The 21,500-nt window shown below is 33.7% G+C and overlaps 1 protein-coding gene across 1 annotated transcript; it reads right to left on the reverse strand.

The window, feature by feature from the left end:
• Nucleotides 1-13,593: 13,593 nt before the first annotated feature.
• LOC130980530 (uncharacterized) lies at nucleotides 13,594-15,977 on the reverse strand. Its single transcript, XM_057904200.1, has 5 exons — nucleotides 15,109-15,977; nucleotides 14,441-14,994; nucleotides 13,980-14,351; nucleotides 13,733-13,883; nucleotides 13,594-13,633 (listed from the first exon to the last, which is right to left on the reverse strand). The coding sequence occupies exons 1-5, from the start codon at nucleotides 15,975-15,977 to the stop codon at nucleotides 13,594-13,596; spliced, it is 1,986 nt and encodes a 661-aa protein (XP_057760183.1).
• Nucleotides 15,978-21,500: the final 5,523 nt, after the last annotated feature.

Consider the following 21,500-nt stretch of genomic DNA (forward strand, 5'->3'; position numbering starts at 1 on the left):
GATTTTTTAAAAAAATTTGGCAAGTTAATGGAATCAAATCATATTTCTATAACATATATAAGAATGTATATTACACATAAATAAAAAATAGGTATAGTAAGAACAAATACATAAATTAAAGTAAAATTTAGAAAAATAAAAATTAATAAAATATTGAAGGAAAGAAATATAAATAGAAGAGAAACAAAATTAGTAGACAGAAAAAAAATAATTTAATAAATTTTATGTGTATATAAAAGAAAATAAAAAGAAGATATACAGTACCTTATTTAATTTATCAAGATTTATGGGAATAAACATATAGAATAAGAGAATAAAAAATAATAATAAAAAGAAGCTAAACATCTGAATTAATATAAAAAAATAAAAATAATAAAATAATAATAATCTATCATAATCTTAATTTTTTGATATAATTAATTAATAATAATATAATTAGTCTACCATAATCTTAATCTAATCTTTTAATATAATTAATTTTAATCAAATAATCTTATAAATTGAATATATATATATATATATATATATATATATATATATATATATATTGGGAATAAAATATCACTTTAAAATGAGATTATTATTATTAATGACATATAAATATTAAAATTATATTAATACATTAATAGAAATATATTATTATAATAAAAAGTTGCAAGAATTAAAATAACTGAAATTTATTAATTTTAATTAGTTAAATTAGCATAAAATAAGAAAGAGATGATTAATTAGATTAAATAAATTAAAAAATATTGCTGAACAAAGTAAATGTCACAATAATTATATTACTAACTGAAAAAAAATAATTTAATTAATTCAAATTTTTATTGAAAATAGACAATTAAAGATCATAATTGAATAAAAATAAATAGGATATAATACATTAAAGAATAACTTTGGTAGTATAAATAATAAAATTAAATTATTATGTACAATTTTTACTTTTTACCTTATTATGATTGAAGTTAACATTAATGGTAAAAACTAATTTTATATAGTCTCAATTTGTATTTTACAACATAATTAAAGCACAATTCATAATTTTTTATTTTGTAATTAATCAATATTTTTTAAAATTTTTTGTTAAGTCTTCTGTATTTTATGATTGATAAATTTTTTCTATAAACACAAATTTATGATGAATTATTACAATCATAATTAATTAAAAAAATCAACAAAAAATTACAAAAAATCAAATAAAAGATGAAAAATAGAGTAAACATTTTTTGGTGACTAAAATAGAGTAAACATTTATTTTGAAACTAAAAATTTGTTAATTATGCTAGAAATTCTAAAAATTTGTATCTTATTGTATAATCAATTTTGTTACTCACTTTAACTTTATTACTCATTTATTGTATCTAAAAAAGTATATAATGTCACACATATTTTAAAAAAGATGAAAATCTTCAAATACACGGTATAATATATAATTTAAGAACAATAAAATAAAAATATCTAGAATTTTATAATAGTATTTGAAATTTTCAATGACGATAATAGAAAGTGTTTAAATCGACCAAATGAATTCAATAGTTATCCTTTACACATCTTATTTAAATTTGAATTTTAAAATTTAATTTGTATCTTTCTTTTTCCTAATATAAATTATTTTTGACAAAAAATAGAGAAAAATTTTATTAGACCAAAAAATATCCTATCAAAAAATTAGTATAAAGAGATTTATAATTAGAGAAGAAAAGAATAAAAGTATTAATAATAATTAAGAAAAAAAACGAAGCTTGTATTAAAGAATGTTAGAAAAAAAATAATAAAGTTCATATTAATAATAATAATGCTGAAGAATAATGTTGTTGCTTTAGGCTTCTAACCTTCATCTTTGGCCATTTTTTTTTTCTTTTCTTTGCTTTTTTTTAAAACAAAATTATCAAGTCATAAAAAAATAAAGAACAATTCAAGAAAACGAAATCAGCAAAACTGAAAACAGTAAGATCAATAGTAACTATACAAATCAAAATACATAGGAGAAAAATCAACTTATCCTCCTCAAGGAAAATACCATAGTTCTGATACCATGTTAGAAAGGAGAGATAGAACAACAGAAAAAAGATTTGTGAGCATTCAAGTTGTGTAGAATGATACAATATAGAAGTGTATTTATAAGTGATAAGAGAATCGAAATAATAAAGACGTAATATACTATAATAAATAGTCAGATATGTTGAATAATGCCAATTGATCTAATTGATCCTAATTATACTATAACAATTATATTCAATTAATTGATATACATAATATTAAATTATGTGATACTTAAATATCTAATCAAATCAATTAGTTGATATAATTAATCTACCATAATGAATTGTATTTAATGAGTTAAAAAGAAATAAATCTATAAATATTTTAAGAAGCATGCCACATCAACTTTATCATTAAGTGCAAAAATTCAATTTTTATATATAGAATAGATAAATATCTCATTATTCATTATTTTAACTTATCTATTATATATTTTTTATATTTACCACTCAATATATTAAAATACAATTTATATCTAGATAGGAATTACATAGATATTTAATTTTTTAAAATATAATAACAGCTTTAATTTCTTTGATTTTTCTTTTTTTACATTTTTTTGTGTTTTTTAAATAAAAGACAAGCCTAAAGCAAAAATAGAAAGAGATGGTAGTATTTATTGAAGAGGGAAAAACAAATATAATTAAAATTCGTACATTCAAAATGTATTTAAACTTTGAAAATGAGATGAGACATGAGAACACACAGACACTTGACTTCAATGAATCTGTTTACACCATTCAACTCAATGTTCTTTAGCTTTCTGTTTTTTTCTCTTCTATTTCATATGAATTTATCAGTGCCAAACATGCATCACATAGAGTATTTTTTAACTCCATCCTAATGCATATATTATCTTTGCTAAACAAAATATAAAAAGAAAAAAGATAGTAAATAAATTAAAGTTATTATTATTTAAAGAGAAAAGGATATATTAGTATTTTTGTATTTTAAATTAATTAAGATCTAAATGAAAGACAACGTTAATTTAAAAAAGTTAAATTAAAATTAACTCAAATATTGATATTTAAATAATAAAAAAATTGATTTTCATATTTAATAAAATATCATACTGGGGGTAATTGTAAATACGACGCTACTTAAAATGAAATAAAGTAACATAGATAAAACAAATAAAAAAAATTAAAAAATAACTTAATCTTGTATAAAATTCACTTATAAAATTCTGTACCGAAAAATAAATTTAATTTTAGTATATTAATAATATAAAGTATTTTATGTAATCATTCAATTCAATTAGATTTATCTACTTAGATCATTATTGAAAAATAAATTTAAGATACCGACATACAATTACTTTAAATTAAGCAACAATTATCAATACTATATAAGAGACACACTATTTCATTAAGAGTGATTGTCATAAGGAATAATTTTCCAATTTTCTATACTAATATTGGAAAGTTTATATAATACTATATAATAATATTATCATTATCAATACTATATGATATCAAAACAAAAAAAATCACCATACTAATATAATATTATCAATATTATATAAATCATCTTTGTATTTATTTTTCTATGCGTATATAATATTTAATTAACACATTAAGACATATATAATATAAAGTGATTTACAAATTATTTTATTAAATATTATAAATTAGAGTGATTTATAAATTATTATTAATTTGTATATAATGTATAATTAAATTTAATGAATTCAATTAGAATAAACAAAAAAATTTTTATTTTATTTCAGATTTTATAAATGAATAAATTAGTTAACTAATATAACAAATTACAATTAATGTAGTTATAACGCCCTAATATTCAAATCCTTGTATTGAGTCATAAGTCAATGATATTACGTTGGTACGACTCTCAGGTGGATCTTTAATATATAAATATAAGTATAATTGAAAGGAGTATTAATCGAGAAGCCTGAAAAGAGTAAAAATAAAATCGCGAAGACGTATCACTCACGTTTCGACAACTAAAGATAAAGCGTGGAGTCAAAAGCGATATACAGATAAAGGCATAAAGGTGATTAAGAGATAGATAACTGATAGATATATATAACATAAGTAAATAGCCACTAGTCGTGACCCGCGAAGTTTAGGCTGGTTAGGGTACAATATGAAAGTAATTGATAAGAGAATCTCCTAATCTCTCCCAAAGGAAACATAAGAGCCTCTATAGGCAAATTCAAAAGAGTTCAATACATAATAAAGCTTTTCAAAATAAAGGTGGAGAGATTCTAAGCAAAATATAAAGTGGAGAATATAAAGATCTTCGCCATCTCTCAGATGAACCACGGCTCACTTCTGAGCACCTAGACTTGTATCTAAAAAACAAAAGATATATACAGAATGAGAACCCCCGACCCATGGGTTCCCAGTACGGTAAAAGTGCCAAATAAATACAATGCACTGCAATAAAAGCTCACTAAGCATCTTAAACTTCTCTCACCAATTATCAATCCTAGGTTCTCGCTAATTCATGAATAGGCAACTGTCATAAGGGAATGCTAAATCTAATTCATCTTTCTCATGCTTCTCAACTTGCTAACTCTCCAACAAACTAGGACCAGAATTATAAACAAAACCATCACCAATTATTTTGCCTCAGCAATACTATATCAATACATCATATCTTCACCTGGAGCAAGTGAATCCACTTCATTACGTTTACCCAGGAAGCTCAAATTATATCATTCAATAATCATCATCATTATTCAATCACATCATCAAGTCATCTCCTCAAGAACAGCCCTCAGCGTCCACCGACACCAGCATGAGAGGCCTCTCAGTTGTACAAACACAAGCAATACAGGCAAGTAATACACAATTAAGGTACAAGTAGAACATAATCAAGTAATATAGCATATATGATATAGCAGTCCAAAACAAATAGACAAACCCAAACAAGTCAAAAATTTACAAATGATGAATGCCTGCCCTATGGCTGATGATATCATCTGTCGGTTATATAGCCAACCCGACGCGTCCTGTAGCTAACCCGGGCACAGTCTCTCTGTTGCGCATTAATATCATTAGAGGGAATATGTGCCTTGTCACCATTAGAGGGTATATGCGCCCTATCGCAATTAGAGGGTATCTGCGCCCTGTCGCCATTAGAGGGTATCGGTGCCCTGTCACCCTTACAACCAGAGAGAAAACACAAGCATACTCACATTCAACATTTTTCATCATTATTCATTTACCACATTCGTTTATTAATCATATATGCATCTCCGGCATACTCGTCACATGTTAAAGCCTCCTCAATCAATCATTATTGTTATCAAATCTCAAACATTAACCTGGAGCAAACAGGACGAACCACGACCCTTACTGCTACCCAGGTATCACAAATACACATTTATTCATAATCATCCTTCATTATTATCCATTCTCAGATAATGACCCGGAGCAAGCGGGACGAACCGCGATCTTTGCTACTACCCAGGTATCACAGATACACATTCATTCAAAAATTCATAATTAAACTCCTTATCATAATCCTCCTTCCCCATCTCGTACCCGGAGTAAGTGGACAACGCCACTGCCTATTATCCGGGGTCACACGTCACATTCCACATTTGATTATTAATCATGCACGTATACATACTTAGCCATAACTCAATTCTTATCGCAGTCATCCGGCTCATGGCATAACCTATAACCAGCCAATAATTACTATCAAATATAGCTCTTTGTCTCACGGCATATGCCGCATTTCTATCATCACCCTCAGCAACTCATACAGTCATTATTAATCATAATTCATCATTAATCTCACTTGCTTCATCCACAAGTTATCACATGTCCTAGCTTCCTTTCATTACTAGGCATACTATATAGATTTAGGACATAAAGGATGAGAATGGAGAGTTAGAAGTCTGAAATTTGGGTTTGAAAACTCAAAAATCAACCTTGGGGTGAAAACAGGGTCACGCGTGCGCGTCGCCCACGCACACGCGTGGAACGCAAAAAAGTACAGCGACGCGTATGCGTCGCACACGCCTATGCGTGGATGGGAAAATAGCCAAGTGACGCCTACGCGTGGGTGCGTTTTGTGCCCGACGCACAAAACTAGCTCAAGTCTTGCACAACTCTCAGAAATTTGGCTTGTCAACTGATACAGCACATCGACACGTACGCGTGGACCATGCGCACGTGTGGAGAGTGAAAATTTGAAAACGGGGATTGCATTTTGCCAAAAATTTTACTAAGTTAAAAAACTGCAAAATTCACAGATTTAAACCCTAAACTTCCAACGCACATAACTTCTTCTATAAAATTCCTTTTTCAACCATTTTTGAACCGTTGGAAAGATCTTTGAATAAATCATAAAAATCTATTTTTGAAGGATTCCAAACTTTGTGGACCGAGTTACGGACTGTCAAAGTTGGTCAAAAATTAGTTTTTATCCAAACATAGAAATCACCAATTTTTCCAATGTTCACAAAGCCAAATTCATTTCCACTCATCCAAATGACCACAACCCAATCGCATTCACATAATTGCACTCAATCAAAACCAAACCTACCTAATCTATACAATTGGACCCAAAACCATCAAATTCCATATTTTAATTCCTCAAACCTTATTATTCAATAACCAAACCAATTATTCACACATTCAATATCTAAAATCCATCCAATCACTTATATCATCACACAATACACACATCAACTTACCTTCCTTACCTCTTTCCAGCCTCCGGCCCAAAATTCACGGCCTCCGGCCCAAATTCACATTTTAAATGCATATTCCACAAGTCAATATCCGTTATTCAATTCATCAAATTCTCAACACACCAAACATACAAAGCCACACAATCCTCAACTCAATCATTAATTCACATTACATATTAACTATGCATATTAGCACCAACCATTTACACAATCCAAACTTAATCATAGGGGCATCTAGCCTAGAAATTCTCATCACACCACGCGGTACTTAAATGAAACTTAAACCGTTCCTCTTATAGCAAATCAATTGAGCCTCTTCTTTGAAAGTCTCTACCAACCTTAGCTCCAAGCCTCACGAAAACTCCTCAAACAATACCAAACTCCCAATTGTGCATCAAAATCACCAAATACACTAACATAACCAATTTTACATATATACATTAACCTAGGGTTCATGAAAATAATAAATCACAAGGATTTGAGCACTTCTTACCTTAACCCACTGAAGTTTGTGATAAATGTCACCTATGGCTCATACTAGAGTACTCCTAAACAACTAAAATCACAAGATTTTCTCAAAACCCAAACCAAATTTGAATTTAAAGAGGAAAACAAAAACTAGGCAGAGGACAGTGGATTACTCATCACGAAACTTAGATAGAATTAGAGAGGATGAGAAGAGCGACGCGTGATCATAAACGGCTCGTCAATCAAAGCTCCGTATCTCAAGTTATGGTGATTTGAAGATCAAAGAGAGTTAGGTTTTCTCTATTCTCTTCTCTCTTCTCAATTCAGCGCCTCTTTCCTCATTTTTGGGGGTGAATGAGCTAAAATGCTCATAACTATTGTTTATATATGTTGGGTCTTGGGCCCACTTAGACCCGGTTCATTTATTTTTGTCCGTTGGCCCAATTTTGGGCAAAAACCCTTAAGATTAGCGCTCTAAATCGCACTTTAAATATTTTTACCTTTCCTAATTATAATCCCTCATTTCTTAACCTTATTTACTTATAATCAATTTTTTCAGCTGCAGTACCAGATAGATCTCAGTCGATACTGTCAAAATTTCAGTGCGCGTTTTTACGCAGAAAATTATGTTTTCTGACTCAGAAAAATTCACTGAATCCAAATATCATATTTAAATTATCAAATTCCAATTCTCAAATCTTCTAACCATATTCGCTCCTATTTAATTTATTATTTAATTAATTACGGTTAGACCAGGTCTTACAGTAGTAAAATTAGTCAAGTAATATATATTATAATAAATTATATTGATATTTAAATACCTAATCAAATCAATTAGCTAATATAATTAAGTCATGGTAATAAATTGTATTGAATGAGTTAAAGAAATTAAATCAGAAAATACTCTTTGAAACATGCCACGTCAGCTCCATCATTAAGTGCAGAAATCTGATTTTTATATAATAAAATAGATTACGCAAATACTAATTCCTCTTTCCAAAAAAAAATTCAAAACTCCAAAAAACAAAAAGCATCAAAACATAAGATAAAGAATCATCAAAATCCTAAGAAAAAATATACAAAACATAGGAAAAAGAATCATTCAAAACTAATAAAAAGAATCATCCAAATCTTAAGAAAAAACATCCAAAACATAGAAAAAATAATCATCCAAAACTAATAAAAAGAATCATCCAAAATGTAGAAAAAAGAAACATAAAAAACTAGTTAAAAAAAGCATTCAAAACCAAATAGGAGGAGGAGAGGAAGAGCCGCAGGGTGGTCGGCGACGACGTCTTGGACAGTATTGCGTGGATAGTGGGGGACTCGCGGTGGCATGTTGCGACGAGTGGAGGAGTTGCCATGGATCGGAGTAGTTGATCGCGTGTCGCAAATGGGGATCTGGTGGTGGTTGCATCATGATGGATGGAGAGTCGTGGGGTGCGAGTGGCGAGCTTTGGGGAGTCGTGATGGGACACGATGTGGGTGAAGTAGAAGCGTCATGGTGGCTGTCTTTCCTGCGCGAACGGCATATGAGGTGGCGGAGAAGGATGCAAAGACGACCGACGATGACGCACAAGGACAAAACTGCGGCAGCGTGGGGTATTAGGAAGAGAGATTAGGATTTGTGGTTTTGTGTGGTGAATGGTGAGTGGAAGCGAAAATAAATTAGTGTAAGTTTTGATTCAAAAATACCATTAATGTCAATTAATCAAATTTTGAATTTGAAACAATAATTTAAAATTAATCATTATTAATTGAGTTGTTCAATTCTTGGTTGGTGGACACTTGGCTCCTATACTTTTTCATTTAATTATCTATTCTATGTTTTACGCATGCATAACTGTGAAAGGAATAATGTATAATGTTGTAATACAATTCCAAAAATAACGTCATGACGTAATCAAATATAATTGATTTTTAAAATTTTAAATGACTCAAATTAGACTTCTAATTTAGTAATTTGCATTAGTCTGAGTTCATTTTTGTAAATAGCATGCAAATTTAACATGTTAATTTGTTATATTGAATAAAATAAAATAAAATAACATGATTTTATATTGACATTTAATCTTCAATAAAATGACGTTTCACATAAGTAGAATAAAACATGTTAGGTACCAGAGATCGAAAATAAAATGAAAAAAAAAAAACTCAAACAGAAGGATAAAGATGTAAATGTGCTGAGAGAAAAGAATGAAAACTGAAATGCTTTTGTATATTTCTATGATTGAATTGTACAAAGGAATAGATGAGTGCTACCCATTATATATAGTACAGATATATAAAAATATATAACTCAACCTATAACTAACTGTGATAACGAACATTAGTTACACTAGTTCTTGAATTATTTTTTGCATTCTAAGTTATCTGTATTTAACTTGCGAATTCTATTATTATTCTCAATACCCCTCTCCCTCAAAATCATGGTTGGTTTAGATAAGATCCTGAGTTTGTGCTTATTAACATTATCAAAATTAGTGAGTGAGAAGGATTTTGTAAAAAAGATCAGCAACTTGGTCTATAATAGAGATGTACACAACCACTAGTTATTTGTGATTTACTCTCTCTCTCTCTCTCTCTCTCTCTCTCTTAAACATAATGCAAGTCAAGGTCGAAGTATTTTGTTTTGTTGTGCAATATAGGATTAGCTGTAAGCATGACTGCATGCATTAAGATTGTCACTGTATATGACTGAAATCTTAGGATACTTGATATGTAATTATGTAAAAAGGTTTAGAACCCATCAAATGTTTATTTCTGTAGCTGCAATGGATCGAAATTCAACTTCTACACTCGACTTACTTATACAGTGTTCTTTCCTGGTTGCCCAAGAAACCAGGTCTGTTCCAAGATAGATGCAATATCCTGGAGTTAATCTTCAATCGTCAAGGTTCAAACCTCAATCAGGATCTGCAAGTCCAAAAAAATTTAAATCAGCACAAGGTTGAAAAAGGATCCTTTGATTCATGGTACCAACCAGTATCGCAGAATTCTCTTAATACTTTTCCAATGAAAATTCAAGGGATTATGCATATATTGTGAGACTTTTTTTACAGAAAAGGATATATCTGGTCTAATTAAAGTTATGTATTGAAAGGCACCAACAATATATCTAAATTGAGTAAGATTCTCAAAAATGTCACCATCATATGTAGATAATTTTGTTACAGTGTTCATAGGGGTGGGGATCGAGTGTGCTTCATGCATATGAGCTATAGTGAGTAAATCCTTAATATTTTGGATTGTGGGAGAATAAAGCAACATGAAGTAGTGGCTTAAATGCCCAAAAAATAATTGAATTCTCCTAGATCTTTCACTGCAAATAGAGAATGTAGGTCATTCATAAGTTTAGTAATCTCATTATTGTCATTGCATGTCACTAAAATATCATCAACATAAACCAAGATTGAGATAACCTGGTGTTTTGAAATCCAAATTGAGATAAAGTGGAGACTAATTTGTTAAACCAAGATCGTAGAATTTGTTTTAAACCATAAAATGACATGTGAAGTTTGCAAACTTATTGGGAATTGCCTTGAAGAAAAGATGGAGATTGTTGCATGTGCAGATTGTGCACTATTTCTTGAAGATATCTATTAAAAAATGCATTGTTGAAGTCAAGTTAGTGGATTGATCATGATTCAAAGATAGCAATGGTGAGGATGATTCTGATTGTAGCAGGTTTGATGATTGGACGAAAGACTTAATCATAGTCAATTCTCTCTCTTTGATGGAATCCCTAAGCATCATGACTAATTTAATACTTAAGTATAGCTCCATTTGGGTGCCTTTTGATGGAATAAACCCATATACATTCAATTATTGTACTTCTAGTAGGTGGATTTGTTACTATTCGAGTATTCATTCTATATAAAGCTTCTAATTCTTCTTGCATTGCCTACTTCTAGTGTAGTGCTGTTAAAGCAATTTTGGCTTATGAAGAAATTTCATTAATCAAATCTGGTAGTGATTTGACTTTAGTTTAAAATATTTTTGGCTTGAGAGAACCAGTTTTAGATCTAATTTTTATAGGGTGAGTATTCTGATTTATGGTGCCAGTGTTTAAAGATGGTAATTGAATTTCAATAGCAGAAATGGATATCGGTGTAGGATTAGAAATTGTATTTAGTTCAGGATTTGTGAGATCAATGGTTAAATGAGTTGGGGAGTCATAATTGGTATAAGGTTCAGGATTAGATAAGGGAGTTACAGATTGATTGTGTAAAGGTGGTTGAGTATCATATTAAGTTGAAGGAGAGGAGACAAAAGAAACTTGTATAGTAAAAATACCAGTAGGTGTATTCTTTGGAGTTATGTATATAGAGGTCTTATTGGTAGGGAACATAGTAGTCTACGGGAATAATGTTTCATCAAATAGCTCATGTTTATTAATGAATATATTTTCTTGAGAGTTCATGCACTTATATCCCTTATGATTGGGAGAATATCCCATAAAAACACATAAATTAGACTTATATTAAAAGTTGATAGAATTGTAAGGTGTTAGTAAAGGATAACACCGGCAACAAAAAATTTTAAGCTTTATAATCTTGGTGGATAATGATTGAACATTCAAAAGGTGATTTGTACGATAAAACAATAGAAAGTAATCTATTAATTATATATGGAGAAGAAAAAAATGCATCATCCCAATGCTTTAAAGGTAAAGATGCATTAGCAAGTAAGGATAAATCTACCTCAATTATATGCCTATATTTTTCTATGTCCTTCTATTCTATTGATGTGTATAAGGGTAGGAGTATCTATGAATTATACCATTATTAGCTAAGAAATTTGACACAGAGTTTTACGCTTAAGTCGTAAAACAGAGGTGGTGTGGTATTACGACCTCTAAAATAATTTATATATATATATATATACACGTATAGTAATTGAAAGAAAGTAATATACGAGGAGCCTTAGAGGAATAGTTAAAACAAAATTGTAAAATTAAAAGCGCAACGCTCAGGAATAATGTTAACTTGCGTACTAAGAAAACCAAGGTTCATAAGTTTAACTAAATCGAAAGCAGGATTAGAAGGTCAAGAATACAAGATAACAAAGCCCCTAACTCAGCCTGCGAAGCTAAGGCTGGTTGGAGAATATATATATATATATATATATATATATATATGTACATAGCCTGAAGTCCAAAATACATAAACATAAGACCCTAGTTCTCCATAAACCTCTAAGAGGTACAAAATAAAGAAGTTGTTTGGAGAGTTAAATACACAAGATTATATATTAGATATACACCAAAATAACATCCTATAAACCACTCCATTACAGAACTCCAGATGCCTACCGTGGTGCCTCTCGACCTGCATCTGAAAAATAACAACACAGTATGGGATGAGAGCTGAAGGTTCTCAGCATGGTAAAGGTGCCACACACATAAGATATAAGGTCCTGGGAATGCCAGAGGCAATCCTATAACGCTAGAGGTAATCCTAGAACGCCAATACTCGAATTAATAAACTTAAAACTTAAAGAATTAACATGGTAAACCATAAGTAGGATAGTTATCTAAGGTTCATAAGGGTCTAACTCAATCCTAACCTAATCCCTCAATTTACAATCCACTTATTGTCTCATAAAACTCTAACTCTATAATCCACCTTCTACCTCTTCCAACCTTCCAAATTCACCAGTGCACAGACAAGCAATACAGACAAAGCAATCATGGGTAGAATTCAGATACACATGTAGCAAGTATAGCAAATAAGCATATTAATTCACAAAGGCAAACCCAAATAATGGACAACCAAACAAAGCAAACATATGTATATGATGTATGCATGCCCTATGGCTGATGAGTCTCATCTATCAGTTATAAAGCCAACCTAACATGTCCAATAGCTAACCCTGGACAGAACACCACAACATGGAACAGGTATTACTCGTCTTCCCATGCCGGTGTTTCACCCAAACCATAATAGGTATTACTCGTCTACTCAGGTAGGTGCCTCAACTATAACTCGGGTAGGATTTACTCGTCTAACCACAGGCTATTACTCAGATAAGAATTACTCGTCCATCAACAAAGTCATAACTTGGATAGGGATTACTCGTCTATCCTCAAAATCATAACTCATCATCTCGACATTCATAAATATATATTCATGCATAATTCTCATCAAACTCATAATATCAATCAACATCGCATTATTTTCAATTCTGCCTTATTCATCACTTTCAGCCAAGATTGCGAGAACCGGACCGGTCAATAAACCGATGAGGTCATTGGTTTAATGGTTCACTAGTTCGACCGGAATTCAATCGGTTTAATTAAATATTAAATAAAATTATTAAAAAACTTAAAATAATCTTAAGTATATAAATTCAATCATTTCTAACTTAATAAAATTTAATATTTCACATAATAAATTAACTATTACTTAATATTAGAGGTTCACAAACAACTTCAAACATAAAAGTTTATAACTAAACAAAAAAAACGTACATAATGACAAACCCATAATGTTCTACATTCAAAAGAAACAATTACTAGCAAGTTTTCAACTAATCAAATGTGCAACTCACCAAAAATCATAATTATCATTAAGTGTTCCAATATCTCCATCATAAATAGGTAATCCAAAGCCACCATCATCAGAAGTATCACCAAAAGAAGCTGTATTTGAAGAATCAGCAACATTAGGCAAATCCACATCAAGTTCCACGTCTCCTCCATCTAATAAAATAAAATAGAAAACCAATAAAAAATTAAAGTTACAACTTTACATCAGATATTAAGAGGAAATGAAACAAGTTTTGCTATTTCAATCACCTTTAGGATATGAAGGCATAGCATTATCCGTATAAATTAAATTTTCAATGCCTTCGATGTCTCCATTAGTAAATTCAGGATCATCTTCATCCGGCATTACCCAAAAATCTACTGTGTCAATGCTTTGAATGTCAATTGGATCATAATTCTTCTTCTTGCGATTCATTCTAGATTGAAGGCGTAGATTATAAGTGACATAAACAATGTCACTTAGCCTTTGATGCTCTAATCGGTTCCTCCTCTTTGAATGGATTTGTTCAAAGAGGCTCCAGTTCCTCTCATGGCTGGATGATGAAGATGTTTGATGAAGAAGACGAATTGCCATTTTTTGCAAGTTAGGAGCACTCCCACCGTGTAGCCTCCACCATTCGCCTACCAGGATATGAAAGTCAACCATCAATTCTCATTCAATATTTAAAAAACATTCAAAGTAAATTGAACATAGAAATATAATAACTTACCAGGTTCAAGTCTCTTAATTGCTTTCAATGCACTTTTCCTTCCAAAACTTCCTTTTCGATCTCGATACAACTGTATCTCTTGCATTGCGGCAACTGAGTCATCGCAAAGAGTTTCAATATCAAATAAATCAAGTAAAGACCTCAAGATATTTGCCTTCTCAACAAACCCCTCACTATAGAAGAAATGTGGATTCAAAAAGTATGCTGCTGCATATAGGTCACGCTTCAAATGCCTATCCCACCGCATTTTCAAGATACTTGTATAAGGCGTGTATGCAGATTTCCTATTTTTAAACATTGTCTTGATAGAAATTTTGGCTCTTTGCATGCCCTCATACACGATACCCAGAGAAGGTTTCTCATCAGCATCAACAAGCCTCAATAACTTAATAAGAGGACCAACAAGCATAACAGTAGTAAAACAATCCTCCCAAAACTTACTATCCAAGATAATTGAACTAACTATCTTCCCATTGACACTCTTGGATAATTTGTGAGAAGTGAAATATTTGTCCACCACCAATGATTGCAAGTCTTCTTTATGATCATATATACTTTTCAAAGTAATGAAAACAGTAGCAAAACGTGTTACTCCTGGTCGAACAATTTCTTTTCACTCTTTTCTTTTTCTAAGCCATGACAAGAAAATAATATGATTGTAAACAAACACAGTCACTTTTGAAGCACGAGAGGCAAGGTCAGCTATGTGAGGAAGACTTGCTATGTCTTTCAAGATAAGATTGATGCAATGAGCAGCACAAGGAGACCAAAAAAAGTTTGGATACTTTTCATGAATGAGTTTTTCAGCAGATACATAATTCGCAGCATTATCAGTAACCACTTGCACAACGTTACTAGACCCAACCCACTCAATAACCACAGCAAACAATTTAAACATGGTATCGGCAGTTTTTATCATATCAGAAGCATCAACAGACTTAACAAATGACATACCAGTAGGACAATAAACTAGAAAATTAATTAACGTACGCTGCCTTTGATCAGTCCAGCCATCTGCCATTAGTATACAACCAGTCCTTTTCCACGAGCTCCTATAACCTTCAACAAGCAACTGACACTCATTCTTAAGAACGGCCAGCAAATGAACTCTCATTTCATCATATGACGGTCCCTTGAAACCAGGTCCAATTGCAGCAACGCCGTCCAAGGCAGGATGAAAGTAAGGCAATTGAATTGCATTGAATGGAATCTGTGCATCAATGATCCATCTTGCAAGCCCCTGTTTAACCTTGTGCACAACTTGTTTACTGGCCAAGACACTTTTCAAAGTTGGTTGAGAGCCTGGCGTAGTCCTTTCCTTAAAATAACTTCCAATTGGAGTAGCAGCAATCGCTCTTCTCTTTCCTTTGTCTCCCATTGTTGCAGGAGCCGGAGGCTGTACAGGATTAGGCGCTTCACCCTCTTCTTCCACTTGTGTTTCACTTTCCACATCATAACAATCAGCTGTAAATTTTCTTTTTTTCTGCCTTATTTTTTTTGTTTTCCTCCGAAAGCCTTCTGAATTGAAGTTCAACATCTTCAGTTACTTTGTTACAAACTTTAATTTGTCCAGGGATTTTTGCAAGATGATATTTCATTCTATATATCCCCCCTCCATTGTAAGTATTAAAGCAGAAAATACATGTATGTTGAGCCTTGTTATTTTTGTCATACTTTACTGTAAAATACTGCCAAGCTGGATCAGATTTACCTCTGGATGAATGACGTTGTGATTTTTTGCTAGTAAAAAATTTTGTAAAAATATAGTCACGCTGTGAGTATAGATTCTAAACCAACAGAAAATCCCTTCGTACAAACGTTTTGGTTGTCACAAGTAACAAAACCTAATAAATTTATAAACAAAAGTATTCAAACCTCGGGTCGTCTTCTCAAGGAATTGCAGGGAGGTATGATTTATTATTGGTTATGGAAAATAGTGTTTGGGTTTGAAAAAGTTTTTAAGCAAGAGAAATAGATTGCAAGAATTAATTAATTAATAATTAATAGAACTCTTGGCAAGGTATAAAAACTGGAAGTCCTATCCCAGTTATCCTTATCAATTGTGATGAGAATTGGATTTTTCTCCCACTAAGTTAACCTCTAACTATGAAGGTAAGTTAAGTGGATGGAATAAGTTTGGTTCCTCAAGTCCTAGTCTTTCCTTGGAAAAGGCTAGAGTTATTGGAACTCGAGTTAATTCTTGAAGAATTCCAATTTTCAGTCAACAATGAGTTTGACAACTCAAGAGTTACCAATTAATCAACCAAGGCCAAAAGGGAAGAAAATCTACTCTAATGAAAATAATTTGGATAAAGCCAAAGCATCCATAACATATAAGTCTGAAATACCTCAATTTATATTAATTAAAGAAAATCCTAACATGAATGGCTCATAAGCCAAATAGGCAACATAAGTAATACAAGCATTAAAGTATCTGAAAATAAAAGAGAAATATAAAGTAAAAGGAATATTGAACCTGATGAAGAGTTGAAATCCTAAATCCTTTAAGAGGAATCCTACTCCTAAATCCTAAAAGAGAGGAGAGAACCTCTCTCTTTAAAAACTACATCTAAACTATGAAAAGTGAAAATTATGAATGTATCCTCTCTCGAGTCTCTGCATGTTCCCTGACTTTAATCTGTGTTTCTAGGCCGAAAACTGGGTTGAAATGCGGCCCGGAATCTGTGCTAGCGACTTCTGTAATTCTGCAGATCGCGCACGTCACGCGTCCGCGTCGTCCACGCGTTCGCGTCACTCAGCATTTCTCGTACCACGTGTGCGCATCGTCCACGCATTCGCGTCATTCATGCAGCTTCCAATCCGCGCGGTTGTGTCAGGCACGCGAGCACGTCACAGTAATTCCTTCGATTTCGTGCGGTCGCATGAGCCATGCGACCGCGTGACTTCTCGCTGGTCATCTCCTCAATTCCTTGTGTTCCTTCCATTTTTGCACGCTTCCACTTTATTCTCTAAGCCATTCCTGCCCTATGAAGCCTGAAACACTTAACACACAGATTAAGGCATCGAATGGTAATAAGAGAGGATTAAGATTAGCTAAATTAAGACCAAAGAAGCATGTTTTCAATCATAGAACTAAACTAGGAAGGAATTGTAAAATGCAAATCATATGAATAAGTGGGTGAAAAGCTTGATAAAACCACTCAATTAAATACACAACTCTCTGTAGAGGACCAAACAGAAATCTTCAAACAAGAAGAAGACATGGCAACCGAAAACAACAACAATGCCAACAATGCAAGGAAGGTGCTGGGTGACTTTACTGCACCTACTCCCGACTTCTATGGGAGAAGCATCTCTATCCCTGCCATTGGAGCAAACAACTTTGAGCTTAAGCCTCAATTAGTTTCTCTAATGCAACAGAATTGCAAGTTCCATGGACTTCCACTGGAAGATCCTCATCATTTTTTAGCTGAATTCTTGCAAATCTGTGACACTGTCAAGACCAATGGGGTTAACCCTGAGGTCTACAGACTTATGCTATTCCCTTTTGCTGTAAGAGACAGAGCTAGGATATGGTTGAACTCACAACCTAAAGAAAGCCTGAACTCTTGGAAAAAGCTAGTCAATGCCTTCTTGGCAAAGTTCTTTCCACCTCAAAAATTAAGTAAGCTTAGAGTGGAAGTCCAAACCTTCAGACAGAAGGAAGGTAAATCCCTCTATGAAGCTTGGGAAAGATACAAACAATTGATCAGAAAGTGTCCTTCTGACATGCTTTCTGAATGGAGCATCATAGGTATCTTCTATGATTGTCTGTCTGAACTGTCCAAGATGTCATTGGACAGCTCTGCTGGAGGATCTCTTCATCTGAAGAAGACGCCTGCAGAAGCTCAAGAACTCATTGAAATGGTTGCAAATAACCAATTCATGTACACTTCTGAAAGGAATCCTGTGAACAATGGGACGAATCAGAAGAAAGGAGTTTTTGAGATTGATACTCTGAATGCCATATTGGCTCAGAACAAAATATTGACTCAGCAAGTCAATATGATTTCTCAAAGTCTGTCTGGAATGCAAGCTGCACCAGGCAGTACTAAGGACGCTTCATCTGAAGAAGAAGCTTATGATCCTGAGAACCCATCAATGGAAGAGCTAAATTACATGGGAGAACCCTATGGAAACACCTATAATCCTTCATGGAGAAATCATCCAAATCTCTCATGGAAGGACCAACAGAGACCTCAACAAGGTTTCAACAACAATAATGGTGGAAGAAACAGGTTTAGCAATGGCAAGCCTTTTCCATCATCTTCTCAGCAACAGACAGAGAATTCTAAGCAGAGCCACTCTGACTTAGCAACCATGGTCTCTGATCTAATCAAAACCACTCAAAGTTTCATGACTGAAACAAGGTCCTCCATTAGAAACTTGGAGGCACAAGTGGGTCAGCTGAGTAAGAAAGTTACTGAACTCCCTCCTAGTACTCTTCCAAGCAATACAGAATAGAATCCAAAAGGAGAATGCAAGGCCATTGACATGACCCACATGGTCGAATTTGGAGAGGAGGAAGAGGCGGTGATCGCCACTGAGAAAGACCTCAATGGACGTCCACTGGCCTCCAATGAGTTCCCTAATGAGGAACCATGGGAATCTGAGGCTCATAATGAGACCATAGAGATTCCATTGGATTTACTTCTGCCATTCATGAGCTCTGATGAGTATTCTTCCTCTGAAGAGGATAAAGATGTTACTGAAGAGCAAGTTGCTAAGTACCTTGGAGCAATCATGAAGCTAAATGACAAGTTATTTGGTAATGAGACTTGGGAGAACGAACCTCCTTTGCTCACCAAAGAACTAGATGACTTGACTAGGCAGAGATTACCTCAAAAGAGACAGGATCCTGGGAAGTTCTCAATACCTTGTACCATAGGCACCATGACCTTTGAGAAAGCTCTGTGTGACCTAGGGTCAAGCATAAACCTCATGCCTCTCTCTGTAATGGAGAAGCTAAGGATCTTTGAGGTACAAGCTGCAAGAATCTCACTAGAGATGGCAGACAATTCAAGAAAACAAGCTTATGGACTTGTAGAGGATGTTCTGGTAAAGATTGAAGACCATTACATCCCTGCTGATTTCATAGTCCTAGAGACTGGAAAGTGCATGAATGAATCCATCATCCTTGGTAGACCCTTCCTAGCCACAGCAAAGGCTGTGATTGATGTTGACAGAGGAGAATTGATCATTCAAGTGAATGAAGAATCCTTTGTGTTTAAGGCTCAAGGATATCCCTCTGTAACCATGGAGAGGAAGCATGAAGAGCTTCTCTCAAAACAGAGTCAAACAGAGCCCCCACAGTCAAACTCTAAGTTTGGTGTTAGGAGGCCACAACCAACTTCTAAGTTTGGTGTTGAACCCCCACATTCAAACTCTAGGTTTGGTGTTGGGAGGTTCCAACATTGCTCTGAACAACTGTGAGGCTCCATGGGAGCCCACTGTCAAGCTATTGGCATTAAAGAAGCGCTTGTTGGGAGGCAACCCAATGTTATATTTATCTATTTTCCTTTGTTATTTTATATTTTCTGTAGGTTGATGATCATGTGAAGTCACAAAAATAATTGAAAAAGCAAAAACAGAATGAAAAATAGAAAGAAAAATAGCACACCCTGGAGGAAAACTTGCTGGCGTTTAAACGCCAGTGAAGACAGCAAATGGGCGTTTAACGCCCAGTCTGGCACCATTCTGGGCGTTTAACGCCAGAAAGGGGCACCAGACTGGCGTTTAACGCCAGGAATGGGCAACAAGCTGGTGTTAAACGCCAGAAATGGGCACCAGCCCGGCGTTTAACTCCAGGATTGGCAAAAAGAGCATTTTTGCTCGCCACTTGGTGCAGGGATGAATTATCCTTGACACCTTAGGATCTGTGGATCCCACATGATCCCTACCTATCCCACCACACTCTCTCTCTTCTTCACCCATTCACCAATCACCTCAATACCTCTTCCCCAAAAATCTCTCACCTATCAAATCCCACCATTCTCTTCACCACTCACATCCATCCTTCATAAAACCCCACCTACCTCACCATTCAAATTCAAACCACTTTCCCTCCCAAACCCACCCATCATGGCCGAACCTTACCCCTCTCTCCACCCCTATATAAACCCATCTTCACTCCTTCATTTTCACACAACCTACACACTACTTCTTTTACTCTCTTCTTTCTTCTTTTGCTCGAGGACGAGTAAACCTTCTAAGTTTGGTGTGGTAAAAGCATTGCTTTTTGTTTTTCCATAACCATTTATGGCACCTAAGGCCGGAGAAACCTCTAGAAAGAGGAAAGGGAAGGCAAAAGCTTCCACCTCCGAGTCATGGGAGATGGAGAGATTCATCTCAAGGGTGCATTAAGACCACTTCTATGAAGTTGTGGCCATGAAGAAGGTGATCCCCGAGGTCCCTTTCAAACTCAAAAAAGAGTGAATATCCGGAGATCCGACATGAGATTCAAAGAAGAGGTTGTGAAGTTCTTACTAACCCCATTCAACAAGTTGGAATCTTAATGGTTCAAGAGTTCTATGCCAATGCATGGATCACCAAGAACCATGATCAAAGTGTGAACCCGGACCCAAAAAATTGGCTTACAATGGTTCGGGGGAAATGCTTAGATTTTAGTCTGGAAAATGTAAGGTTGGCATTCAACTTGCCCATGATGCAAGGAGATGAACACCCTTACACTAGAAGGGTCAACTTTGATCAAAGGTTGGACCAAGTCCTCATAGACATTTGTGAAGTGGGCACTCAATGGAAGAGAGATTCAAGAGGGAAGCCGGTTCAACTGAGAAGGCATGACCTCAAGCCCGTGGCTAGGGGATGGTTGGAGTTTATCCAACGCTCAATCATTCCCACTAGCAACCGGTCCGAAGTTACTATAGATCGGGCTATCATGATTCATAGCATCATGATTGTAGAGGAAGTAGAAGTTCATGAGGTTATAGCCCAAGAACTTCATAAGGTGGCGGACAAGTCCTCTACCTTGGCAAGGTTAGCCTTTCCTCATCTCATTTGTCACCTCTGTTATTCAGTTGGAATTAACATAGAGGGAGAC

Source organism: Arachis stenosperma, chromosome 1, assembly GCF_014773155.1.
Source record: "Arachis stenosperma cultivar V10309 chromosome 1, arast.V10309.gnm1.PFL2, whole genome shotgun sequence".
In the NCBI taxonomy this organism is placed as follows: Eukaryota; Viridiplantae; Streptophyta; class Magnoliopsida; order Fabales; family Fabaceae; genus Arachis; species Arachis stenosperma.